The sequence below is a fragment of the Ovis aries genome, chromosome 1 (genome assembly GCF_016772045.2).
Source record: "Ovis aries strain OAR_USU_Benz2616 breed Rambouillet chromosome 1, ARS-UI_Ramb_v3.0, whole genome shotgun sequence".
Classification (NCBI taxonomy): Eukaryota; Metazoa; Chordata; class Mammalia; order Artiodactyla; family Bovidae; genus Ovis; species Ovis aries.
In genome coordinates this window covers 13,600,801-13,624,793 of record NC_056054.1, presented here as the reverse complement: position 1 = coordinate 13,624,793, position 23,993 = coordinate 13,600,801, and the positions used below count along the sequence as shown (strand labels likewise).

At 39.4% G+C, this 23,993-nt stretch overlaps 2 protein-coding genes across 3 annotated transcripts in view; both read left to right on the top strand.

The window, feature by feature from the left end:
* The window catches only part of RHBDL2 (rhomboid like 2), a 60,849-nt gene extending 43,096 nt beyond the window's left edge, over positions 1-17,753 (top strand). Inside the window, exons 5-8 of the mRNA XM_004001823.5 lie at positions 8,562-8,662; positions 10,276-10,336; positions 16,352-16,413; positions 17,183-17,753. Of these exons, the coding sequence (XP_004001872.3) occupies positions 8,562-8,662; positions 10,276-10,336; positions 16,352-16,413; positions 17,183-17,362 (404 nt within the window). The 3' untranslated portion in view covers positions 17,363-17,753. The remainder of the gene's footprint in view (positions 1-8,561; positions 8,663-10,275; positions 10,337-16,351; positions 16,414-17,182) is intronic.
* Positions 17,754-19,761: 2,008 nt separating this feature from the next.
* On the top strand, positions 19,762-23,993 carry GJA9 (gap junction protein alpha 9). 2 transcript variants are annotated; one of them, XM_042245877.1, is made up of 2 exons: positions 19,762-19,870; positions 22,215-23,993. In XM_042245877.1, exon 2 carries the CDS (start codon positions 22,248-22,250, stop codon positions 23,508-23,510), a length of 1,263 nt encoding a protein of 420 aa, XP_042101811.1. In that variant the 5' UTR covers positions 19,762-19,870; positions 22,215-22,247; the 3' UTR covers positions 23,511-23,993. The 2 variants fall into 2 exon arrangements, with proteins under 2 accessions (XP_042101811.1, XP_014947365.3); XM_015091879.3 differs by lacking the exon at positions 19,762-19,870 and having other exon boundaries at positions 21,972-23,993.

Here is a 23,993-nt window from a genome sequence, read left to right as displayed (position 1 = left end):
ATTCTGAGAGGGATGGGAATACCAGACCACCTGACCTGCTTCTTGAGAAACCTGTATGCAGGTCAGGAAGCAACAGTTAGAACTGGACATGGAACAACAGACTGGTTCCAAATAGGAAAAGGAGTACGTCAAGGCTGTATATTGTCACCCTGCTTATTTAACTTCTATGCAGAGTACATCATGAGAAACGCTGGACTGGAAGAAACACAAGCTGGAATCAAGATTGCCGGGAGAAATATCAATACCCTCAGATATGCAGATGACACCACCCTTATGGCAGAAGAGGAACTAAAAAGCCTCTTGATGCAAGTGAAAGAGGAGAGTGAAAAAGTTGCCTTAAAGCTCAACATTTAGAAAACAAAGATCATGGCATCTGGTCCCATCACTTCATGGGAAATAGATGGGGAAACAGTGGAAATAGTGTCAGACTTTATTTTTTTGGGCTCCAAAATCACTGCAGATGGTGACTGAAGCCATGAAATTAAAAGACGCTTACTCCTTGGAAGAAAAGTTATGACCAACCTAGATAGCATATTCAAAAGCAGAGACATTACTTTGCTGACTAAGGTCCATCTAGTCAAGGCTATGGTTTTTCGAGTGGTCATGTATGGATGTGAGAGTTGGACTGTGAAGAAGGCTGAGCGCCAAAGAATTGATGCTTTTGAACTGTGGTGTTGGAGAAGACTCTTGAGAGTCCCTTGGACTGCAAGGAGATCCAACCAGTCCATTCTGAAGGAGATCAGCCCTGGGGTTTCTTTGGAAGGAATGATGCTAAAGCTGAAACTCCAGTACTTTGGCCACCTCATGAGAAGAGTTGATTCATTGGAAAAGACTTTGACGCTGGGAGGGATTGGGGGCAGGAGGAGAAGGGGATGACCGAGGATGAGATGGCTGGATGGCATCACTGACTCAATGGACGTGAGTCTGAGTCAACTCCCGGAGTTGGTGATGGACAGGGAGGCCTGGCGTCCTGGGATTTATGGGGTCGCAAAGAGTTGGACACGACTGAGCACCTGGACTGAACTGAACTGAACTGATAATGCACCCATTTAAAGTGTATAATTCAGTGTTTTTTAGTTGATTTTCAGGTTAAGCACCTATTATCACAATCTAAATTTAAAACACTTTTGTGCTCCCAAGAAACCCTGTAGCCATTAGCAGCCACTCCCCACTCCTTACCTCAAACCCCTTCCCTAGCCTTAGGCAACAACTGATCTAATTTCCGTCTCTTTACATCTACCCATTCTAGACATTTCATATAAATGAAATAATAAACTATGTGGTCTTTTCTTGACTTTTTTTTTAAAGCATAATGTTTTAGCATAATGTTTTCCACCTTCACCCATGATGTATCATGTATCCGTACTACATCCCTGTTTATTGTTGGATGATATTCCATTGTATGGATATACCACATTTTCATTCACCATTTGGTGGACATTTGGGTTGTTTCACTTTTGTCTATTATGCATAACACTGTCATGAATATTTGTGTACAAGTTTTTGTGTGAATCTCTTGTGTATATATTAATATCTGTGAGTGGAATTAAGTCATATGGTAACAAAGTGTATAGTTTTACATCCCCACCATACGTTTCCGCTCCTCTATATCCTCATCAACACTTGGTATGATCAGTCTTTTAATTTTAGCCAATCTGTTAGGTATATAAAGGTGTTTCATTGGGTTTAAATTTGCATTTCTTAATGACAATGATGGTGAGCATCTTTAAATATGCTTAGTTGCTACCCATATATCTTCTTTGGTAAAGTATATATTTAAATCTTTTGCCAATTTAAAAACTGAATTAGGCACTTCCCTGGTGGTCCAGTGGTTAAGAATCTGCCTTTCAATGCAGGGGACATGGGTTCGAGCCCTGGTTGGGAAACTAAGATCCCACACGCCGCAAAACAACTAAGGCTGCAATGAACCACAGCTAAGACCTGACACAGATACAAACAAATATTTTAAAAAATTGATTTACATTCCTTATTATATATTCTAAGTTCTTTACCAGATATATGACTTATAAATATTGCCTCCGAGTCTGTTGCTTTTCTCTTAATAGTACATTCTGAAGACTCAAATTTCTGAATTTCAGTTAATTATAATTCATCAGTTTTTAAATTTTAGGAATTATGCTTTTAGTGTCACATTTAAGAAATTTTGACTGATCTAAAATCACAAAGATTTTCTCTATGTTTTGCTTTAGAAGTTTTATAATCTTAGACTTTACATATAAGTATATGATCCATTTTTATACATGGTGCAAGGTATGGACTGAAATATCACATTTTTGCATGTAAATGTCTAATTGTGCCAGCATCATTGGTTGAGAAAACAATCTTTTCTTTACTAAATTGCCTTTGCATCTTGTCAAAATCAGTTGTCCATATATATGTGGGTTTATTTCTGGACCTTCTGTTGTGTTCTGCACTCATCTCACACACTAGTAAAGTAATGCTCAAAATTCTCCAAGCCAGCCTTCAACAATACGTGAACCATGAACTTCCAGATGTTCAAGCTGGTTTTAGAAAAGGCAGAGGAACCCAGAGATCAAATTGCCAACATCCACTGGGTCATGGAAAAAGCAAGGGAGTTCCAGAAAACATCTATTTCTGCTTTATTGACTATGCCAAAGCCTTTGACTGTGTGGATCACAATAAACTGGAAAATTCTGAGAGAGATGGGAATACCAGACCACCTGACCTGCCTCTTGAGAAACCTGTATGCAGGTCAGGAAGCAACAGTTAGAACTGGACATGGAACAGACTGGTTCCAAATAGGAAAAGGAGTGCGTCAAGGCTGTATATTGTCACCCTGCTTATTTAACTTCTATGCAGAGTACATCATGAGAAATGCTGGACTGGACGAAGCACAAGCTGGAATCAAGATTGCCGGGAGAAATATCAATAACCTCAGATATGCAGATGATGCCACCATTATGGCAGAAAGTGAAGAAGAACTAAAGAGCATCTTGATGAAAGTGAAAGAGGAGAGTGAAAAAGTTGCCTTAAAGCTCAACATTCAGAAAACGAAGATCATGGCATCTGGTCCCATCACTTCATGGGAAATAGATGGGTAAACAGTGGATACAGTGGCTGACTTTATCTTTTTGGCTTCCAAAATCACTGCAGATGGTGACTGTAGCCATGAAATTAAGACGTTTACTCCTTGGAAGCAAAGTTATGACCAGCCTAGACAGCATATTAAAAAGCAGAGACATTACTCTGTCATCAAAGGTCCATCTAGTCAAGGTTATGGTTTTTCCTGTGGTCATGTGTGGATGTGAGAGTTGGACTATAAAGAAAGCTGAGCACTGAAGAATTGATGCTTTTGAAATGTGGTGTTGGTGAAGACTCTTGAGAGTCCCTTGGACTGCAAGGAGATCCAACCAGTCCATTCTAAAGGAGATCAGTCCTGGGTGTTCTTTGGGAGGACTAATGTTGAAGCCAAAACTCCAATATTTTGGCCACCTGATGCGAAAAGCTGACTCATTTGAAAAGACCCTGATGCTGGGAGGGACTGGGGGCAGGAGGAGAAGGGGACGACAGAGGATGAGATGGCTGGATGGCATCACCAACTCAATGGACGCGAGTTTGGGTAAACTCCAGGAGTTGGTGATGGACAGGGAGGCCTGGTGTGCTGCAGTTCATGGGGTCACAGAGAGTCGGACACAACTTGAGCAACTGAACTGAACATCCATTCCATACTATCTTGATTAAGTAGTTTTCTACTAAGTTTTGAAATTGGGACACCTCAGTGCTCCAACTTTGCTCTTTTTCAAGTTGTTTTGGTTATTCTAGGTCCTCTGCATTTCCATGTAAACTTGAGAATAAGTTTGTCAATTTCTACAAGATAGTCTATTGGGATTTTGATTTGGATTGCAATGCATCTTTAGATCAACCTGGGAAGAACTGACATCTTAACAATATCAGAGTCTTCTAACTGATGAACAAGGTATAGACTTCTCTTTATTTAGGTCTTTCAGAATTCCTTTCAGCATCGTCTTTAGCTTTCAGTGTTTAGAGCTTGCACATTTTGGGGGTTATATTTATGTCTACGTTTCATATTTTTGATGTACTGTAAATGGTACTATTTTAAAATTTTCTATTTCTGATTTTCATTGCTGTTACATAGAAATACAGTTGATTTTTTTGGCATTGATCTTGTACCCTCTAAGCTTGATAAAGCCATTTATTATTTCGAGTAGTCCAATAGTTTAACTGTTAATGAACTTCTAAAGAGATTTAAATAATAACAAAATCCTGTATATTTGCCCATGTTCTTACCATTTTTAATGCTCCCTATCCTTTGTGTAGCTTTATTTTTCCATCTCTTTTTCCTTCTTCCTGAAGATTTTCTTTAACCTTTCTTATAGCATGGAAATGCTAGTCATCAATTATTTCAGCCTCTGTATGTCTGAAAAAGAAAATCTGTCTTTTGCCTTCATTTTTGTAGTGCATTTTCTGGTCTGGAGTCCTAGCTTGACAGTACTTTCCTTTCTTTACTTTAAAATGCTGCTCTCCTGTTGTTCTCATGTGCATTGTTTCTGATGATAAATCTCCTGCCATGTTTATCTTTGTTTCTCGGTATGAAGCATGTCTTTTTATTCTAGATGCTTCTGAGACTTTCACTGAAGATGTGATTCTGTTATACCTTGTTGTGGTTTTCTTCATGATTCTTGTGTTGGGTTTGTTGAGATTCTTGGATCTGTGGGTTTATAGTTTTCACAAAACTTTGGAAAAAATTTGGCTATTATTTCTTCAAGTATTTTTAATCTGCCTTCATTCTTCTTTTCTGGGGATTCTGATTATGCAATTATTATAGATATTATGACGCTGCTTGAAATTGACCTATAGCTCATTGATGCTGTATGTATTTAAAAAAAAATTTTTTTTTTTTTAAAACCCCACGGCATGGGGGATCTTAGTTCCCTGACTAGGGATTGAACCTGTGTCTCCTGGAGTGGAAGTGGTGAGTCTTACACATTGGACTGCCAGGGAAGTCCTCTGTGTGTTTTATTTTGGACAGTTTGATTGCCACATCTTCATGTTCACTAAACTTTTCTTTTGCAATGTCTAATTGGTCAATCAACTCGACGACTTTATTATTTCATCTTAGATGTTGTACTTTTCATCTTTAGAGGTTTGATTTGAGCCTTTTTTTATTGCTATTTAACTTTTGAACACATTGAATATATCTGAAATAATTATTTATTGCCCTTATTTGCTAAATCTTACACCTGTGTCAGTTTGGGTAGATTTTTTTTAAAAATTAAAATATAGTTGATTTAAAATGTTGTGTTAGTTTTAGGAATACAGAAGTGATTCAGTTGAACACACACAGACACACATTCTTTTTCAGATTCTTTTCCCGTATAAGTTACTACTAGATACTGAGGACAGTTCCCTGTTCTATACAGTAGGTCTTTGTTGGTTATCTATTTTATATATAATAGTTGTATATATTCATCCCAGACTCCTAATTTATCTTCCCTCTTCCCTTTTGGTAACCATAAGTTTGTTTTCTATGCCTGTGAGTCTATTTCTGTTTTAAAAATAAGTTCATTTGTATCATTTTTACAGATTCCACATATAGACAATATCATATATTTGTCTTTATCTGTATAGCTTACTTCATTTAGTATGATAATCTCTACATCCACCTGTGTTGCTGCAAATGGTATTATCTCACTCTTTCCCTGTGGGCTCAGTGGCAAAGAATCTGCCTGCAATGTAGGAACTGTGGATTCAATCCCTGGCTCAGGAAGATCCCCTGGAGAAGGAAATAGCAACCGACTCCAGTATTCTTGCCTGAGAAACCCCTTGGACAGAGGAGCGTGGAGGGCTCCAGTCCAGGGGGTCGCAAAAGAGTCAGACATGACTTAGCGACTAAACAACAATATTCCCCTGTGTATATATATCACATCTTATTTATCCATTCATCTGTCATGGATATTTAGGTTGCTTCCATGTCTTGGCTATTGTAACTAGTACTGCAGTGAACACTGGGGTGCGTGTATCTTTTCAAGTTATAGTTCCCTCTGGGTGGGATTGCTAGATCATAAATAAATTTACTTTTAGGTTTTTTTTTTTTTTAGTTTTGGTAGGTTTTAATTGATTTTTTTCTCTTCAGTATGGGTCATAATTTCATGCTTCTTTGTATGTCTTGAGTTTTTGTTTGGATGCTAGGCATTTTGTCTTTGGATGGTGGGTGTTATTGTACTCATGTAAGTATTCTTAAGATGTGTTCTGTAACTCAGTTAAGTTACTTGGAAGGAGTCTGAACTCTAGCTGCTGAGCTCTATATAGACCTAGACTCTAGACTCTATCTCATCAACTTGAAGTTTACTGTTATCTGCCTAGGTTTGCCCTTCATGCGCGGCTACCTGCAGTCTCTCTCAAGGCAGTAGCTGGGCAATTAGTCAACTCATTTATTTCTTGTTTCTTAGGGTTCATTGTCCCTTGTTATCTGATGTCCAGTATCTTTAAGACCACTGTTTGTCCATTGCTTTCAAGCAGGAGGAAAAATCTTGTCCTGTTACTTCATTGTGGCCAGAAGTGGACATCTATATTTTAAAAATAAATTTCTCATAACTAAGATGCAACCACCCCAGGTCTAGCTTGTAGGTTAACATTTGAGAACCGCTGCTTTAACCCTAATGGACTGCTTCTCACTGATCTTCAGTAACCTATATAACTTTGTCTTTGCTTTTCCAGATCCCTAAATCCTGGCCTTCTTCCCCCTTTTCTCCCTGTCCAGATCTTAAAGTGTCTTCAGAATTTAATCAAAATGCTGTCTCCCCACGTGTACCCCAATGTTCACTGCAGCATTGTTTACAATAGCTAGGACATGGAAGTGACCTAGAGGTTCGTTGGCAGGCGAATGGATAAGAAAGTTGTTGTACATATATACAATGGAATATTACTCAGCTATTAAAAAGAATGCTTTGAGTCAGTTCTAAAGAGGTGGATGAAACTGGAGCCTATTATACAGAGTGAAGTAAGTCAGAAAGAAAAACACCAACACAGTATATTAATGCATATATATGGAATTTAGAAAGATGGTAACAACGACCCTATATGCGAGACAGCAAAAGAGACACAGATATAAACAACAGACTTTTGGACTCTGTGGGAGAAGGCAAGGGTAGGATGATTTGCAAGAATAGCATTGAAACATGTATATTACCATATGTGAAACAGATCACCAGTCCAAGTTCGATCCATGAAACAGGGCACTCAAAGCTGGTGCACTGGGACAATCCAGCCCAGTGGCTGATTGACGTCAATGTATGGTAAAAACCACCACAATACTGTAAAGCAATTAGCCTCCAATTATAATAAATAAATACATTTTAGAAAAATGCTGTCTCCCTCCTCTCAAGAGTAGCAGGGCCTCCACCTTTCTGCTCAGAGTCATTCTTTCCTAAGTGCTTCCATAGCAAATTTATCACATTAAAAAAATCACAGTAATTATTAGAGTCTGCATTCTTGATAACTGTTTGATCATACATTTGTAAGATTCCTAAGGCCAGACACTTCCCCTTTTTTTGCATTAAGTAGCCAGTTTTTACTTCTTTTTTAAAAATTATTTGATTTCTCTTTGGCTGCAGTGGGTCTTTGTTGCTGGGCTTTCTCTAGTGTGTTTGTGGGGGGGTTGCTCTGTAGTTGGCTCCTCACTGCAGTGGCTACTTTTGTTGCAGAGCGAGCTCTAGGGTGTGGTCCTATGGCATGTGGGATCTTCTGGGCCCAGGAATCGAACCTCTGTCTCTGCACTAGCAGGCAGATTCTTAACCACTGGACCACTAGAGCAGCCCTAAAGTAGGTACTGAACTGTACTGTATCTTAGAAAATGAAGGAGGGATTTGAAGGCAAGGGAATAATAGAACTAAGCAGTATGGAGAACACTTCAGAGTTGGCATAAGGTGGTTCTAAAGCCTTGTTTTGGTTCAGACAAGGTAAGATTGAATTAGCACACAGAATTTCATCTTGCTTGGTAAAACTGATTGAATGGTATATTAAGAAGGATTCTGAGACCACATCTTGACTTCATGAGAAAAGCTAGCCCATAGATAATAAAATGTTGGAATGTCTCACGTATTTTGATAGTTTTGGTTAAATGTGTAGGATATTTTGAAACAACAGCTAACAGCTAACACATGTCAGGGAGTGTTCTAATCATAATGTGCATGTAAGCGCGTTTATTTCCCCTGACAACCTACTGAAGTTAAGTTCTATTTAATACCTCCATTTTTATAGAAAGGGAAACAAAGGCACAGAGACAATAAAAAACTTGCTCAAGTCACACAGTGGCTAATTCTGGCTTCAGAGTATTTGTTTTTGTCACTGTTATATTGTCTTCATATTGAACATTTAATGTTTCATAATAGTTGAGAGAGATCACACGGCTATACTTTTCTAGTATGGAAGCAACAAAGTGAACTTGTTGTTTGTTAATATAATGGCCCAAGCTTCCCCAACTTTTACCTTGGATTAGAAAGATTTATCCTTCATGATTCTTAGTCATGTCTGAAATTCTTTGTGTTTTCTTTCTTTAGGATCCCTTGCCAGCTCCATCTTTGACCCACTCAAATCTCTTGTGGGTGCTTCAGGAGGAGTCTATGCTCTGATGGGAGGCTATTTTATGAATGTTCTAGTGGTAAGAATTTTGGGGATGAATCTATAGACCTTAAGAAAAAATTTTAAAAATAATTACTGGTATTTGGTTCAGGGAATCTTATTTATCAGTATTTACTAAGCACACATCTTCCATCTGACCACAAGAATTTTCATCTCTGATCTCAAAAGGAATAAATACTAAAGAAAGTTCAAAATTGAAAAATAGAAAAGTCAAAGCCCCCAATTTAGTATCTGTTACCAGTCTGATATTACAACCGTTCAGATGTTTTCTGTATGTATGCAAAATTCTACCAATAGTAACACTACAAAAATGGAACTCCCCTTACATTATTCTGCATCTTAACATAAAGTATCCTATCTACTCATAGGATACTTCAGTAGGACACCGAAATCCACCCATCTTTTCAGGTGCTCCATAGCACCTTCTATATAGTAGCCCTACTTATTCAATTTTTCATTGAAAGAAAAGATCCAGGGTGATCATAGCTTTTTACATTTCAAAATAATGCTGTCAGGAATGTTCTTTCACCTGTCTTTTTGCATTTGTGTGATTCTTTTGTAGGCAAGTTCCTTGAAGTGGATTTACTGGATGAAGGCTTTACATTTTTATATATAAATGCCTCCAAAGTTGGCATACCATTTTACATAACCACGATATAGTATGTGAGATGCCAATCACTTTTTAAAACAGGGTAAAATCCTGATTAAATTAACCCTTTAACCATGTAGGTGTGCCTTAAAAATACTCTAAGAGGAAAAATTTAAAGCAATTAAAAAACTGTTCCAAAACTAGAAGTCATTTAGAAAAATGTTTTTCAAACTTTGGGTTACATCACATTAGTGGTTGTGAACTCAGTTGAAGGGACTGTGAAAATCCTTTTACACAGAAATTTCAGTATGCACCATGTAAAATAAGAGTAAGTACTGTTTATGTGCGTGCTGGATTTTTACATAAATTGTTACTGTACATCTTGGTCACAACAGTTTGAAAATAACTGATTTAGAATTAAGATAGCTATTTAGCATGTCTCTCTGGGAAGAGAGTTAATAACTTTAAAGGGAAGGGACAGGTAATTTGGGTTGAAGTGGAGGTGTCTTTCTGAGTCTGCTTGGTCCTCTGGTAACACATAGCAAGCTGGTTTGAGGCTTTTCAAAACTAAAATCAAACTGAGTGTTTTTGGACCAGTGTTTTAAATTTTAAAAAATTATCTTAAAAAAAATCAAGGTAATGCTAAAATTTTAGCTTTCTTTGCTAACTCCTACTTAGAAAGAGGGTAAAGCTGTATCAAATGAATATTAAACAAAAAACTTGGAAATATTTTCACCAGGTTTAGTTTGACAGCATCTATTAACTATCTGTAACACATTAAGAGTTGATTTTTTATTACTTATATTTAGAGTATTTCTTGCTATATCAAGGAATATCATGTTTCATTTTCACTTCAAAGTATACTGGCATCGTACTTTCCAAATCCATTTGAAAACTGGACTGTTAACACTGATGCTTTGATTGGCAAACATTTGACACACTTTATTTTAAATGAAAAAGCAGATGGAGGTGGAGTACAGTTGAGATTTCCTTTGTCAATAGATAACTTGTGTTATTAATACTGTCATTTATCTCTTTGCAAGAATTTTCAAGAAATGATTCCTGCTTTTGGAGTTGTCAGACTACTCATCATTATTGTTATAAGTAAGTGTGTTTTGTGACTACTTCACATCTTCAAGTTTATGGGTTCAACCTTCAGAAGGCCTTCTCATATTTCCCAAGCACATCCTACATGTCCTGATGCAGGAAGATATGAGTGGAGTTTTCACAGACCCTTGTGGGTCGTTCTTAGAGGTGCCTGTTTCTGGGGTGTGGGGAGTTAAGAGAGTAGGGCTCGAGGTACTCCGTCCACTTCATCCACCATACCATCACTTATGTCTTTTCTGTTTTTAAATTTTTATTGGAGTGTAGTTGATTTACATTGTGTTATGTTCTGCTGTCATTTCTTTTTTATTAAATTAAAAAATTAACCATTTAACTTTTTTTATTTTGGCTGTGCTGGGTCTTTGTTGCCGCGTGTGCTTTTCTCTAGTTGGAGGGGGTGGGGGCTACTCTCTAGTCACAGCGCTTGGGCTTCTCATTGCAGTGGCTTTTCTTGTTGAGGAGCAGAAGCTCTAGGAGATGCGGGCTTCAGTAGCTGCGGTTCCAAGGCTCCAGCTGCTGCTGCTGCTGCTGCTAAGTCGCTTCAGTCGTGTCCGACTCTGTGCGACCCATAGACGGCAGCCCACCAGGCTCCCCCATCCCCGGGATTCTCCAGGCAAGAACACTGGAGTGGGCTGCCATTTCTTTCTCCAACGCATGAAAGTGAAAAGTGAAAGTGAAGTCACTCAGTCAGCATAGGCTTAATAGTGGTGGGGAATAGCCTTAGTTGCCCCATGGCATGTGGGATCTTCCCAGACTAGGGATCAAACCTGTGTCTCTTACATTGGCAGGTGGATTCTTTACCACTGAGCTAGCAGGGAAGCCCTATTTATTTTTGACTGTGTGGGCTCTTCATTGAGGTGCAAGGGCTTCTCTAGTTGCGGTATGTATGTGGGCTCGGCTGCCCTGTGGCATGCAGGATCTTCATCCTCCCACCAGGGACCCCACATCTTCTGCACTGGGAGGCAGCCTCACCCACTGGACTACCAGAGAAGACCCTGTCACTTATTTTTTATACACTGGATTTTTCTCATTCATAAACTAGATTCTGTATACAATTTTGTTTGAAAGGGAAAACTTAAAAACCATTCACATTATCCATTTTCTTCTTCAATTTCTACATTTTCAGATTAAAAAAAAAAAAACTGATCTAGGATATAAGCTGCTAAGTCGCTTCAGTCGTGTCCAAGTCTGTGCGAACCCATAGACGGCAGCCCACCAGGCTCTGCCGTCCCTGGGATTCTCCAGGCAAGAGCGCTGGAGTGGGTTGCCATTGCCTTCTCCAATGCATGAAAGTGAAAAAAGAAAGTGAAGTCGCTCAGTCGTGTCCGACTCTTAGTGACCCCATGGATCACAGCCTAACAGGCTCCTCCATCCATGGGATTTTCCAGGCAAGAGGCTGAGAATTGATGATGAGAGCAGAGGTGGAGGAGGAGAAGGGTCAGGGAACTAGGAAGATGACTGACGTTGCTTTGGAAATCTCAAGAATGACAGCGGAGAATGACATGCTGAAGGAGCTTAGGAAGGCTCATTCTGGAGAAGAGGTGGAATTTCACCTGGGTCTGAAAGTCAGGATTTTGGATGATGGCAGGCCATACAGAGCAGAAGCAAACAAGAGCCAAGGCAGGGCTTATAACTTGTATATCCGAGCCTGCTCCTGCTGCAGATGTATCTGCACAGAGGGTGTGGGGAGAAGGCTAACCTTGAGGCTCAGACTTGAAGACAAAGACAGAGGTGACATTTGATACAGGCTACTTTGGGCTGTCAGGGCTTCCCAGGTGGCGCTAGTGATAAAGAACCCGCCTGCCAATGCAGGTGGCGTTAAGAGACGTGGGTTCGATCCCTGGGTAGGGAAGATACCCTGGAGAAGGGCACCACCCACCCTAGTATTCTTGCCTGGAGAATCCCATAGACAGAGGAGCCTGGTGGGCTATGGTCCATGGGTTGCAGAGTCTGACATGACTGAAGAGACTTAGCACATGCGCACGCAATTTTGGCTGTCCACATAGTAGGAAAAAAAATGATCCTGCCAATTGGTATCAAGGGTTCAAAAAAGAGACTAAGTTTAGTTTATGAATGGTATATTTATAAAACAGTATTTTACCCAGATAGAAAAGAAGTGACTTGTTTGTAGTTTATACCATGCCGTATATAATGTTTTTCTCCATAGACATCGAAAAATTTAAAAAGAGGGAAAGTAGTCAGCACAGGAAGGAGGGCAGATGTCTGGGAGTTATTAGGAGGAGTCACTGTGTGGGCTGAGCTACCTGAGTTGTTAAGGTCATAACCAGAACAAAGGAACAAGCTCTTAGACAGAAAAATATTCTTACACAAGTTACCTGGGTTTTCAGTTGATTTGTTTCTTTCAAATAATGACTTTCATAAAATAAGCCTCAAACTCTCAGTGGGGTAATAATTTTAATTCTCTAATACTCTTTAATGGTGGAGTAAAAACCCTTTGCTCATGCACAAAGTTATCTCCAAATACAGTTTATGTAACATGCTGTCATTCCTGAGGTAAGTAATACAGTCACTGAATGACAGGGTTTTATTATATCCTACAAACACAGGTCGGACAGCTAACAACAACCTTCCCCACATGCCATTTTTTCTAAAAGTTCTTTGGCCTGGTTGGGGCTTCCCTGGTGGCTCAGTTGTAAAGAACCTGCCTGCCAATGCAGGAGATGCAAGATGCGGGTTTGATCCCTGGGTTGGGAAGATCCCTTGGAAAAGGAAAGAGCAATCTGCTCCAGCATTCTTGCCTGGAAAATTCCATGGACAGAAGAACCTGGCAAGTTACAGCACATGGGGTCCCAAAGAGTCAGACACAACTTAGCGTGCACGCACACACGCCTACAACAAACTCCACATTAATGAAACACAAATACATTTTAAGCACGTTTCCTTGGGAAAATTTATATATATATATTTAATGGTAAATATTATTCTTAATTGTGAAGGACAGTTGGCCTTAAGGACCTTCCTTCATTAAGCACCAATTTTTAGACGTGTTTTCTAACAAAGCAACTGAGCTTCCCTGGAAAAAGTTCAGGACATCTCGATTTTCATCCTTCAAAAAACCCATATAAAGGGCAACTCCCTTAAAAATGAGTGTTAGGTTTTATTGAAGATGATGATTTGGTTTACTGGAAATGAGGGCTTCTTTTCAGGTGGGAAGACAGGTCTCAGTTTAGAGACTGCAGCAGTTTAGAAGTAAACTCCCCTTGGAAGCAGAAAGGATCAGGCAGATACAAATCAGAAGGCAGGAGAGAAACTGAATGGAGAAACTGACATGCTAAGAGTTACAGAGAGTTTTTGAAAGGAGGCCTCCTACTGTGAAAGACTAGACCAAAGTAACTGTTTCTAGTAAGTCTGCCCTGTGGTGGTTTTCTTATACTTTCCTAGCACTGCATCTGTTATTTACACTCCATCGGGAAATGCAAATGACTTAAAATACAATAACAGCCACATTTATCTAGCATTTGGTGTGATAGTCATTTACAATTAAATTAATATTGAGTACTTCCTCGACCTCAATTCCTACCCAGTGACTTCAGCGTCAATACTGTATTGAAAGGGAAGCTAGCCAGAACACATGGTCCTGATGCTATTTTCCCAAAGGCAAGGACTAGGTCTTTCGGTCTCCTGGGACACTCACTAAGTAGAGCATAGAGTACTGGGGGATGGGTGTGGAATGTGACAGTTGCAGGAGATGTTTCAAGCGCACATGTAGGGCAGAGTTCTAACCCAAGAAGCCTGGAAGGTCCTTTAGCATCACCACTATGACTTATTTAAGGAATGTCTGTTCTGGCTCTTACTGTTCCATTAGTGACTGTGGAATCACTTCCTTTCTCGGGCTGTCTTCTGTATTCCTGATAGTAATTATGAAAGGGTTAATGGGTAGGCAGGTCTCACTAAGGGGGCCAAAGGTCCCCAAGCTGCAGGAGGAGACAAATGGCTAAAGGCAGTGGTGGACTTTTTTTCCCCCTACGTTCCTTTGCTCCCGCTTTAGCCAGGTAGGAGGCTCCTTTAATTCTGTTGCTATGAGACAATCCGCTCTTCCTGGAAGTTACTTTTTCCCAACCTTGAGGGGCTGATTGCCCAACAAAACAATACATCTTACTCATGCGAATGTTTTTCTTAGGCTATGTTAATAAAACTATGTATCTTGCTTGGAGGTCTGTTTTCCTTTAGTATCTTGCCAGAGACGTGGAGGTCCAGTCTGTTGTGGGAGAGAGCTGCACCTGGTGCAACTCTCTCAGCCTTGAGGTGTTTCTGTTATCTATGATCAACAGCTTGCTAAACAGTGTAAGATGCCTTGCAAAAAACTGCAAAGGGGCTACTCTCCTGCCCCCTTCTGATGTCTATGTGAGAAGCTTTCTCTATCTCTCTTATACTTTAATAAAACTTGGCTACACACAAGCTCCAAGTGGTCAGGCCTCATCTCTGGCTCCACATCAAAATCCTTTCCTCTGGAGGCCGAGAATCCCGGCATCCTTCATGGCTAATAGCCACAACCTTTCATCTTGGGATGTTCAAGACAAGGTGTAAGCTTTCATCTTTTAATCTGGGGTGATTAGGTGAGTGAGAGTGAAGCCCCCCACAGTCAGACGGCTTAAGGTTCAGATCCCATCACTGCCTCAGAGCTATGTGGCCTTGGGCGAGTACTTAGCCTTTGTGTCTTGGTTTCTTTATGTATTAAACACAGGGTCTTTCCTCACTCGAGATGCTGCAACAGTAGCAATTAGTTTGCCTGCCTGCTTCTGTCTTTGCTTCTTTAGAGTATGTTCTCTGTATGGCAGCAAGAATCATCTTTTAAAAATGTGAGTCAGGAGGTTTCCCTGGTGGCTCAGTGGTAAAGAAACCACCTGCCAGTACAGGAGACACGGTTCAATCCCTGATCAGGAAGATCCCACATGCCATGCAGCAACTAAGCCTGTGCCACGACTGTCGCGCCCAGGGGACCGCAACTCCTGCAACTCCTGAAGCCCCTGAACCCTAGAGCCTGTGCTCAGCAAGAGAAGCCACTGTAATGAGAAGCCTGCGCACCGCAACTAGAGAGTAGCCCCCCCTGGCCGCTCATGCATCAGTGAAGACCCAGTACAGCCAATCAACAAATAAATAAAGATTTTTAAAAACCCAAGCCAGACATGCCACTTCTGTGCTCAAAAGCTTTTGACTAAAAGTCAGAGTCCTTACGAGGGTCCATAAGGCTCTATGTGATCTGCATCTGCCCCGGTCTGATCTCCTCACCTACAACTTCACCCCCAGCTTGAGTCCAGAATCATCTGCAGGTCTCGGTAAAGCACAGACTGCTGAATTGTATCTGTAGAGTTACTGCTTCAGTAAGTTTGGGGTGGGACTGAGAGTTTTCATTTCTAGTAAGTTCCCAGTGAAGCTGGGAATCCCCAGTGGGAAAGGGAGCCGTCCTTTGGAAACTGCCGATGCCATCAGATCAACTGCTCTGGTAGTCCTCAAGCACACCAGGCACTGTTGGTTCTGCCTTAGGGACTTTGTACTTCAGTCTGCCTAGAAGGCTCTTTCAAGGCTTGCTCCCTTATCTTCATCAAATTCTCCTTGAGATCCTTCCTGACTCTCCAGTTAAACATCACACCCTACTCCCAGCATTCTCAATTCTCCTTCTCTTTGGGTACTCTCTACAGCACTAAGCACCCTATTTATTCATTCACCTTCCCCAGCTAGACTTTCAGTTCCATGAGGCAGTCTAATCTTTTCATGGCAGTATATCCGCCACCTAGAATAGTGGCTGGCACATGGGAGACCATTAATAAATACTTGTTGGATCGATGCATCTATAAAATGGGGTAATGACAGTACCAATTTCATGGCATTGTTGTGAGGATTAATGATACAAAGTTAGTACATGTAAAGTTCTTAGAACAGTACCTGGCACAGAGTAAGTCTCAATAAATGTTACCGTTGCTAGAGGGGAACCAAAAATAACTGGTGTGCTGTTGTGGAGATCCTGGGGCTTCATCAGGCTGTTTTCCCTTCTAGTTGTGTCGGACATGGGATTTGCTCTCTACAGACGGTTCTTTGTTCCTGCAAATGGTTCTCCGGTGAGTTCAGTTTACTATTTTTTAAGTGAAAATTTGTTTACCTATGATATCAGTAGCTAAAAAGGGTCACCAAATAGGGGCAGCAACAATTCTGAGATTTAAAGCTGTCAGATTTCCATTTGGAAGTTAAGAAAATTCCTGAGCAAACCAGCCTTTTGGGTTGTCCTTTTCACTTCTCTCATAGCCCAGATAACTGGCTCTAGTTCTCTGTACCTGCTATACGGGTAGCTATTCCAAAAAACAGGAGTGAAGGGACTTTACTGTCTATGGAGGATAAAATGCAGATTGGGAACCAGCAATAATATGGGTCCAGATAAATTTATAATATAAAGAAAACTGACAAAGATTTCCAGTTTTATTGAAATTGGTTCCTGAATTTGGTAATTTCTGCTTGAGTATTTGTGCGTATGTTATTACCTGTGTTTTAATTCAGACATTCCATTATGTGGGATAGATTATGCTCCTATAAAGAACCGTCACTAATCTCAACTCTTACTCTCTTGGCTGGCCTTGTACAGAATCATCCTAATGCAATGATGGCCTCGAAGAGAGACAGGATGGCTGTCGCATGTACTCAAGAGCCAGTGAAATGACATTTTTTTTAGCTTTGCATGATGGAATTTTCTTGTCTCTTTTGTCTCACTGCCTTGCTGTTCAGACTTTTAAGACTCTGACTGGGATGGTATTTGTTCCCTAATAAGAGAGATGCAGCTGAAATATACAATTAGCATTTTCTTCACTTATTTTCATTTTCCCCTTTTCTCCCAAGGTGTCTTTTGCAGCTCACATTGCGGGTGGATTTGCTGGAATGTCTATTGGTTATACCGTGTTCAGCTGCTTTGATCAGGCACTGCTGAAAGATCCAAGGTTCTGGACAGCGATTGCAGCTTATTTAGCTTTTGTTTTATTTGCTGTGTTTTTCAACATTTTCCTATCCCCAGCGAACTGACTTGCCCCTAACACAAACCAATGAATAAAAAGGGCCATCTGCGGGGAAAAAAATCAAAACTGGAGAACTCTCTATGAAGAAACAGAGAAGTCCCAGGAAATGCTAACAATTTTATAAAGAGAACAAATACCCCTGAAGTTGTCGGTTTCAAAGACTGCTTACAAAAGGGGTTAGGGTTTAAGGAAGGAGCTCTTCCGAGGGAATGAGGGGGAAGAGGAAGAGAGAAAAGGGAAGGGAAGTGAGAACCAGAGACTGGCTCTTTTCTAGGCATGCTGTGTCAAGGGTATTCATTCTCAAAAAGAACTTGCTCTTAGGATATGGTATAGAGATTGCTTGATAGAATCCACAAATAATGTACTCTGCTGATAATAAAAACTTTTCATATCTGTCAGACTACTGATTATCACTTTCCATTACTGTTTTGAATCAATAGGTCACTGTTTGGGGTGCTTTGTTTGCATTATTGTTCATCTTGTTGACAACCCAGAAAGGCAGCTATTACTCTGCATCTTAGAGAGGAGGCTATGAGAATTCTTAAGAAAGAAAAAAATCAAGTAATCTGTCTAAGAGGGGGCAGGACTTAAAGGTCGCTCATGACTTTACAGGGCTTCCCAGATGGCTCAGTGAGTAAAGAATCCATCTGCAATGCAGGCGGCACAGGAGACGTGCATCTGATTACTGGGTCAGGAAGATCCCCTGGAGGAGGGCATGGCAACCCACTCCAGGATGGAGAATCCCATGGACATGGGATTGGCTACAGTCCATGAGGTCACAAAGAGTGGGACATGACTTAGTAACTAAACAAAAGATGTGCTATTGTGCTATTTGTCTATCTGGGCTATTTAACCATTCCTCTATTGAACATTTAAGCTGCTGCTGATTTTGTACCAACAGTGCTATGATTTTGTACCAACATACTATCCTAGTATGTTGGTGTGTCTTTGAGAATGATTGAATGAATGGGTATTTCAAGCATCCAGAAGCAGAAATGTTATGTTAATTTTGACAGATTTAAACTACCACTTTTTTTTTCTTTTTGGCTGTGCTGTGCCACACAGCTTGCAGGATCTTAGATCCCCAACCAAAGATTGAACCATGAAGTTTTGAGTTCTAACCACTGGTGCCTGCTAAGTTGCTTCAATTGTATTCAACTCTTTGCAACCCTATGGACTGGAGCCTGCCGGGGTCTCGTGTCCATAGGAGTCTCCAGGCAAGAATACTGAAGTGGGTTGCCACACCCTCCTCCAGGGGATCTTCCCAGCTCAGGGATGGAAACTGGGTCTCCTGCATCTCCTGCACTGCAGTCAGATTCTTTACTGCTGAGCCACCAGGGAAGCCCCCTAGCCACCGGATGCCAGGGAATTCCCTAAATTACCTTTTAAATAGTTGTATCCATTTATATTCTTACTGATATTATACGACAGTAACAGTTTCCTCATACATTTGCCAAAAGGTAGCTTTATAAATCTTGAAAAAATTTTCATTTTGATTAAAAAATATTTTAATTCATATGTAATACTAATGAAGCTTAGCATTTAAAGTTTATTATTTATAATTTATATATTACATATAATATATAATATGCAAGTATGAATATATATATGTGTGTATATATATATATATATATATATATATATATATCCTGATGAAAGGGTTGAATTTAAACTGAAAAGTAGCTATTAGATGGCAAAGAAGCCCAAGGAAGAAATATTTATCTGCCATCACCAACCCACCAGGTCAGTACTCTGGAGATCTTTAATGACCTAAAGTGCAAAGTAACTGTTAATAATAGAAAACTAGACAGAGAAATAGGATTCATCTAACTATGAAATCGGACATGACCCATTGATTATTAAGACTGATGACTAAGAAGTTATTATCTAGTTAGGTTATTTTGGTACTGGAAACACTGTTTACATTACCAAAAACAGTGATATCTTTCTGGGTCTCCAGGGGGCAAAGTTACCATTAAAAAGCACACATGTCTGACATTTTAAATTTGACATTTCTAAATAATAGAGGAACCACTTATTCAGCTTAATTTTGTGCTCATAGTTTCAGTCTTCTTAACTGTGCTGTATTAATTAGAACTATTAGAAATATTCTTTCTGTGGGCTGCCCAATAAGGTAGCCACTAGGCACATGTAGCTATTTACATTTAATTAAAACTAAATGAAATTAAAAACTGTGTCTCTGTTACACAAGCCTCGCTGCAAGTACTCAATAGCTATGTATTAATAGTGGCCATCTTATTGAACAGCGCAGACAGTCTATCCAACACTGCTGCAAAAAGTTCCATTGGATTAGAAAAACTTCCATTGGGTGGCGCTGTTTGAGAAGCCAGAATGAAGGCAGGGAGCTGGAGCTTAGCTGATGGCTGACTCACTGCACCGAACTAAACTGAATCTGCTCTACACCTGCAAAGGGACACACTGAGAAAGGCGTTGAAGATGGCTGTGGTATAACTTTTAAGCGTGACCTGCTTCAAATTTACCTAAATCAAGAAAGGTCTGTGTTAATCTGTCTTAGCTAATTAAGAGTCATTTGAAATATTTTTTCTTTTGAATTTTATGGTACTGTATCTATGTATATTAGTATTCATGCTATTTTCTATGAAAACTTTAGGACCTAAGATTTGAAGCTACATAACAGTGCTTCCTCTTTCAGAAAATACTATGCACTTGTCCTTTTAGGAAAAAAAAAACACTTTAATTTTCTTTGGTAATTTTAAAAGTAAAGTGCTCATGGTAAAAGAAATTAAACATATATATAATTATAAAAAATTAAGTCAATTATTATCATTCTACCCAGAGATAATCACAGTTAATATTTTGATGAATATTCTTCTAGGCTTTATTGTATGCATCTCTACATATACGTAAATTTACAATAATGGGGCTATATTATTCTGTTTTATAATCTGAATGTCAGTGAAACAATATATCCAATGTCTTTTTATATTAGTATATATTTATTATCTCTACTGGTTGCATAGTACCATACTGTGGATGTACTATTATTTATATGTACAATATAGTCTTTCTTGTATTGATAATTATTATAAACAACAATAAGAATAATATCTTTGCTTATATTTTAAAGTGCTTTGGACTGTGGGTCAAAGAGTATACTGCTATTAACATAATAAAGTCAAATACAAAATTTCTCTTTCTCAGGAATACAACTAAATTTTAGAAGGTTGACGCTTTTGCAACTCTTTTGAACTATATAAAGCTTTCAAAAACTAAAAACTATAGAACTTGTTATTTAAAAAATCAAAACTTTCACTATTTGACATACCTAATTTAAATAATTAAAATTATAAGAGAAAACAGGTGATTTCTTAATATCTCTTTCATGAAAACTTCAAGTGTGTTTAGAGAAGAAAAATAGCAGTTTAGTAAAACAGTTAAGAGGTGACTTTAGAACCACATTGATCTTTGAATACCAGTTCTAGCTGTGTGATCTTGGGTAATTTAAGGTGTGCCTCAGTTTCCTCATCTGTAAAATGGGGAAACAACATACCTAGCTCACAGGAGTTTTGTGATGAATATATCTTGTAGCTATAATATCCCAGTATGTTGTTTGATTGTGTAATATTCCCCTTTCTATGAGGAATACAGGACATGCATTTACATATTAAAATTGAAGATGAATGAAAACATTCTCCCATTTTTTCTTTGCTTTGGGATGTATTTCCTCTTAGATATCCCAGGGTTATCAACTCTAATATGGAACCTACTGGCTGATAATCCAAGCATCTAAATTATAACTTGCCCTACTGCTCACTCCACAAAGAAAGCTATATGTCTTAAAAGGGTCAAATACTGTTGTAATGAAAATTTCTATACTACTACCAACATACCAATGATCCAAGCAATATCTAATAATATCCTCACAATTTTTCATAGCAAAGTATGGTAATAATTACATAAATATTCATAAATATTTTTACTGAAATGATTTCCGAAAATGCTCAAAAACTGCCGGAAAGAAACTAGAATTTAGACATTTAAATGTAGATTAAAAAACGGATCTAAATTCTTATAGCAAGAGCCAGATCTGTTTCCTTTGGTTTCATGAAATACTGTACCTTACTGGATTATGAAATGAAACACATGCCTTTTCCTTTGTACATAAACGAGATTTTAAAATCATTGACATTGGTCACAGCTTCCATATAAAATAATCTTAATAAACAGGTTTGTAAGATCAAGTCAGTAGTCTCAGGAACCTCTCTAAGAGTTCTCAGTTTAAAATAAAAAAGCAAAAAGCCAAGTAAGACTCCTTTCTTCCAGGAACTCCTACAATTCTATTCTTCATAGAGAATACATACACTTCTCTTCCAGGTATCTTTTTTCCCCCTACTGCATTATAATGTCTAAATGTAAATGACTTTCTATTCTTGACATCTTAAACATATTCTTGGTAACACATTATTACAACTTTCTAGGGAAAAAAGAGAGCAACCAGCATGCTGAAAGAGTGATGCTTTGTTCATATTTTGGCCACAGGTTTGCTTAAGAAATAGCACACGCTTCAGAAATGGAAGAATGTATCTGCCTTCTATTTGGTGGGGTTCAGAGATAAGATGACTGACTAAATAAACATGGGGGACTGGAATTTCCTTGGAGGCATTCTGGAGGAGGTTCATATCCACTCCACCATGATTGGAAAGATGTGGCTCACCATCCTGTTCATATTTCGAATGCTTGTTCTGGGTGTAGCAGCTGAAGATGTCTGGAATGATGAGCAGTCTGGCTTCATCTGTAATACAGAACAACCTGGCTGCAGAAATGTATGCTATGATCAGGCCTTCCCTATCTCCCTCATTAGATACTGGGTTTTGCAGGTGATATTTGTGTCTTCACCATCCCTGGTCTACATGGGCCATGCTTTGTACCGACTGAGAGTTCTGGAGAAGCAGAGGCAGATGAAGAAGGCGCAACTGAGAGGTGAACTGGAGGAGGTAGAGCTTGAAACGCCTGGGGATCGGAGGCGACTGGAGGAAGAACTGTGTCAGCTGGAGCAAAGGAAAGTAAATAAAGTTCCACTCAGAGGAACCTTACTTTGCACTTACGTGATACACATTTTCACTCGCTCTGTGGTTGAAGTTGGGTTCATGATTGGACAGTATCTTTTATACGGATTTCACTTAGAGCCTCTATTTAAATGCCACGGCCACCCATGTCCAAATACAATTGATTGTTTTGTCTCTAGACCCACAGAAAAGACGATATTCCTATTATTCATGCAATCCATAGCGACTGTTTCACTTTTCTTAAATGTTTTAGAAATTTTCCATCTAGGTTTTAAAAAGATTAAAAGAGGGCTTTGGGGACAATATAAATTGAAGGATGAACATAATGAATTTTGTACGTCAAAACAAAACCTTGCCAAATATCAAAACACATCTGCAAACTCACTGAAACGACTCTCTTCTGCACCTGATTATAGTCTGTTAGTGGACAAGGAAGCACACACAGCAGCGTATCCTAGTTTAAATCCCTCTGCATTTCAGACAGATCCTGATAACCATATTGGAAATGATGACAAAGGCATTTTGGATGAACAGGAAACTCTGCTTTCTGAGATGTGCACATTTAGTACGGCCTGTGGTCATCTTCAAAATATCAGCTCAAGTAATAAAGACGACACTCATAAACTATCTGGAAAAGAAGTTAATGGTAACCAGTTGAAGGGAAAAAGAGAAATTTATGGCAAAGACAGCAAAAGAAATCATTACTTTAAAGGTCACTGTTCTAGTCCAGGTGACGCTATAGAGCTTAACAACCACATGGGACAGTCACCGCAAACAGCTTTCTCTCTGCCAGCTAACTGCACCTGGAAACCGAAGTGGCCTCGTGCTACCCGGGGCCCCTCTGCAGAAAATGAAAACCAGGCATTACCTCCTAAAGGTAACCTCAAGGGCCAGCTCAGGGAGAGCACAACCAGAACCCTTCCTCCTTCACAGGGAGACTTTCAACCTCTTGATGTTCCAGACACTCCTGATTCTTCGGGAGGGCTGTCCTTTGAATCCAAGTTGGTCAGAACCTGCGGTAACCCTACTGCTTGTACTCCAAATCATTTAGTGTCACTGACAAACAACCTCATTGGAAGGCGGGCTCCCACAGACCTTCAGATCTGAACATCCGTTGGCGTTTAGACATTCTACATATTACATTATCACAGAAGTAGTCTAGAGATGGTGGAGCACAGGAAAAATAGATAGGGCAGCTCTAAAGACCAGCTGTTTAGAAAAACGACTACAAACCCATTTTAAAAAGGGAAAATGGCTCTAGTTCTGAACTGGGAAGGATTAGTTTCAAGTTTAAAGACACAGAGTTAGCAAATCAGGATTACTTTTTTGTGGGTTCCCTTCAGAAAAACACTGATTCTGGGAAAATCTATGGCAGAATTGAAGCTAAATGGAACCAGGTTTTTCCCTGAAGGGAAAAACAGCTTTCCTTGATTGTTCTTGATCTATGTAATCCCCTCTTTTAGTTATTGATCTTATTTCTGGACATTGATTGAACTTTGCGCTTGGTTCTTCGTTTCCTTATGGACTGCAACCCGATGTGTTCTGGATATAATCATCATGTTGCTTCTAGTAAATAAAATCCTAAAAAGA

Excerpts from the sequence above, each read along its gene's own strand:
- GJA9 (XM_015091879.3), top strand. The coding sequence starts at position 21,972 with ATGGGGGACTGGAATTTCCTTGGAGGCATTCTGGAGGAGGTTCATATC.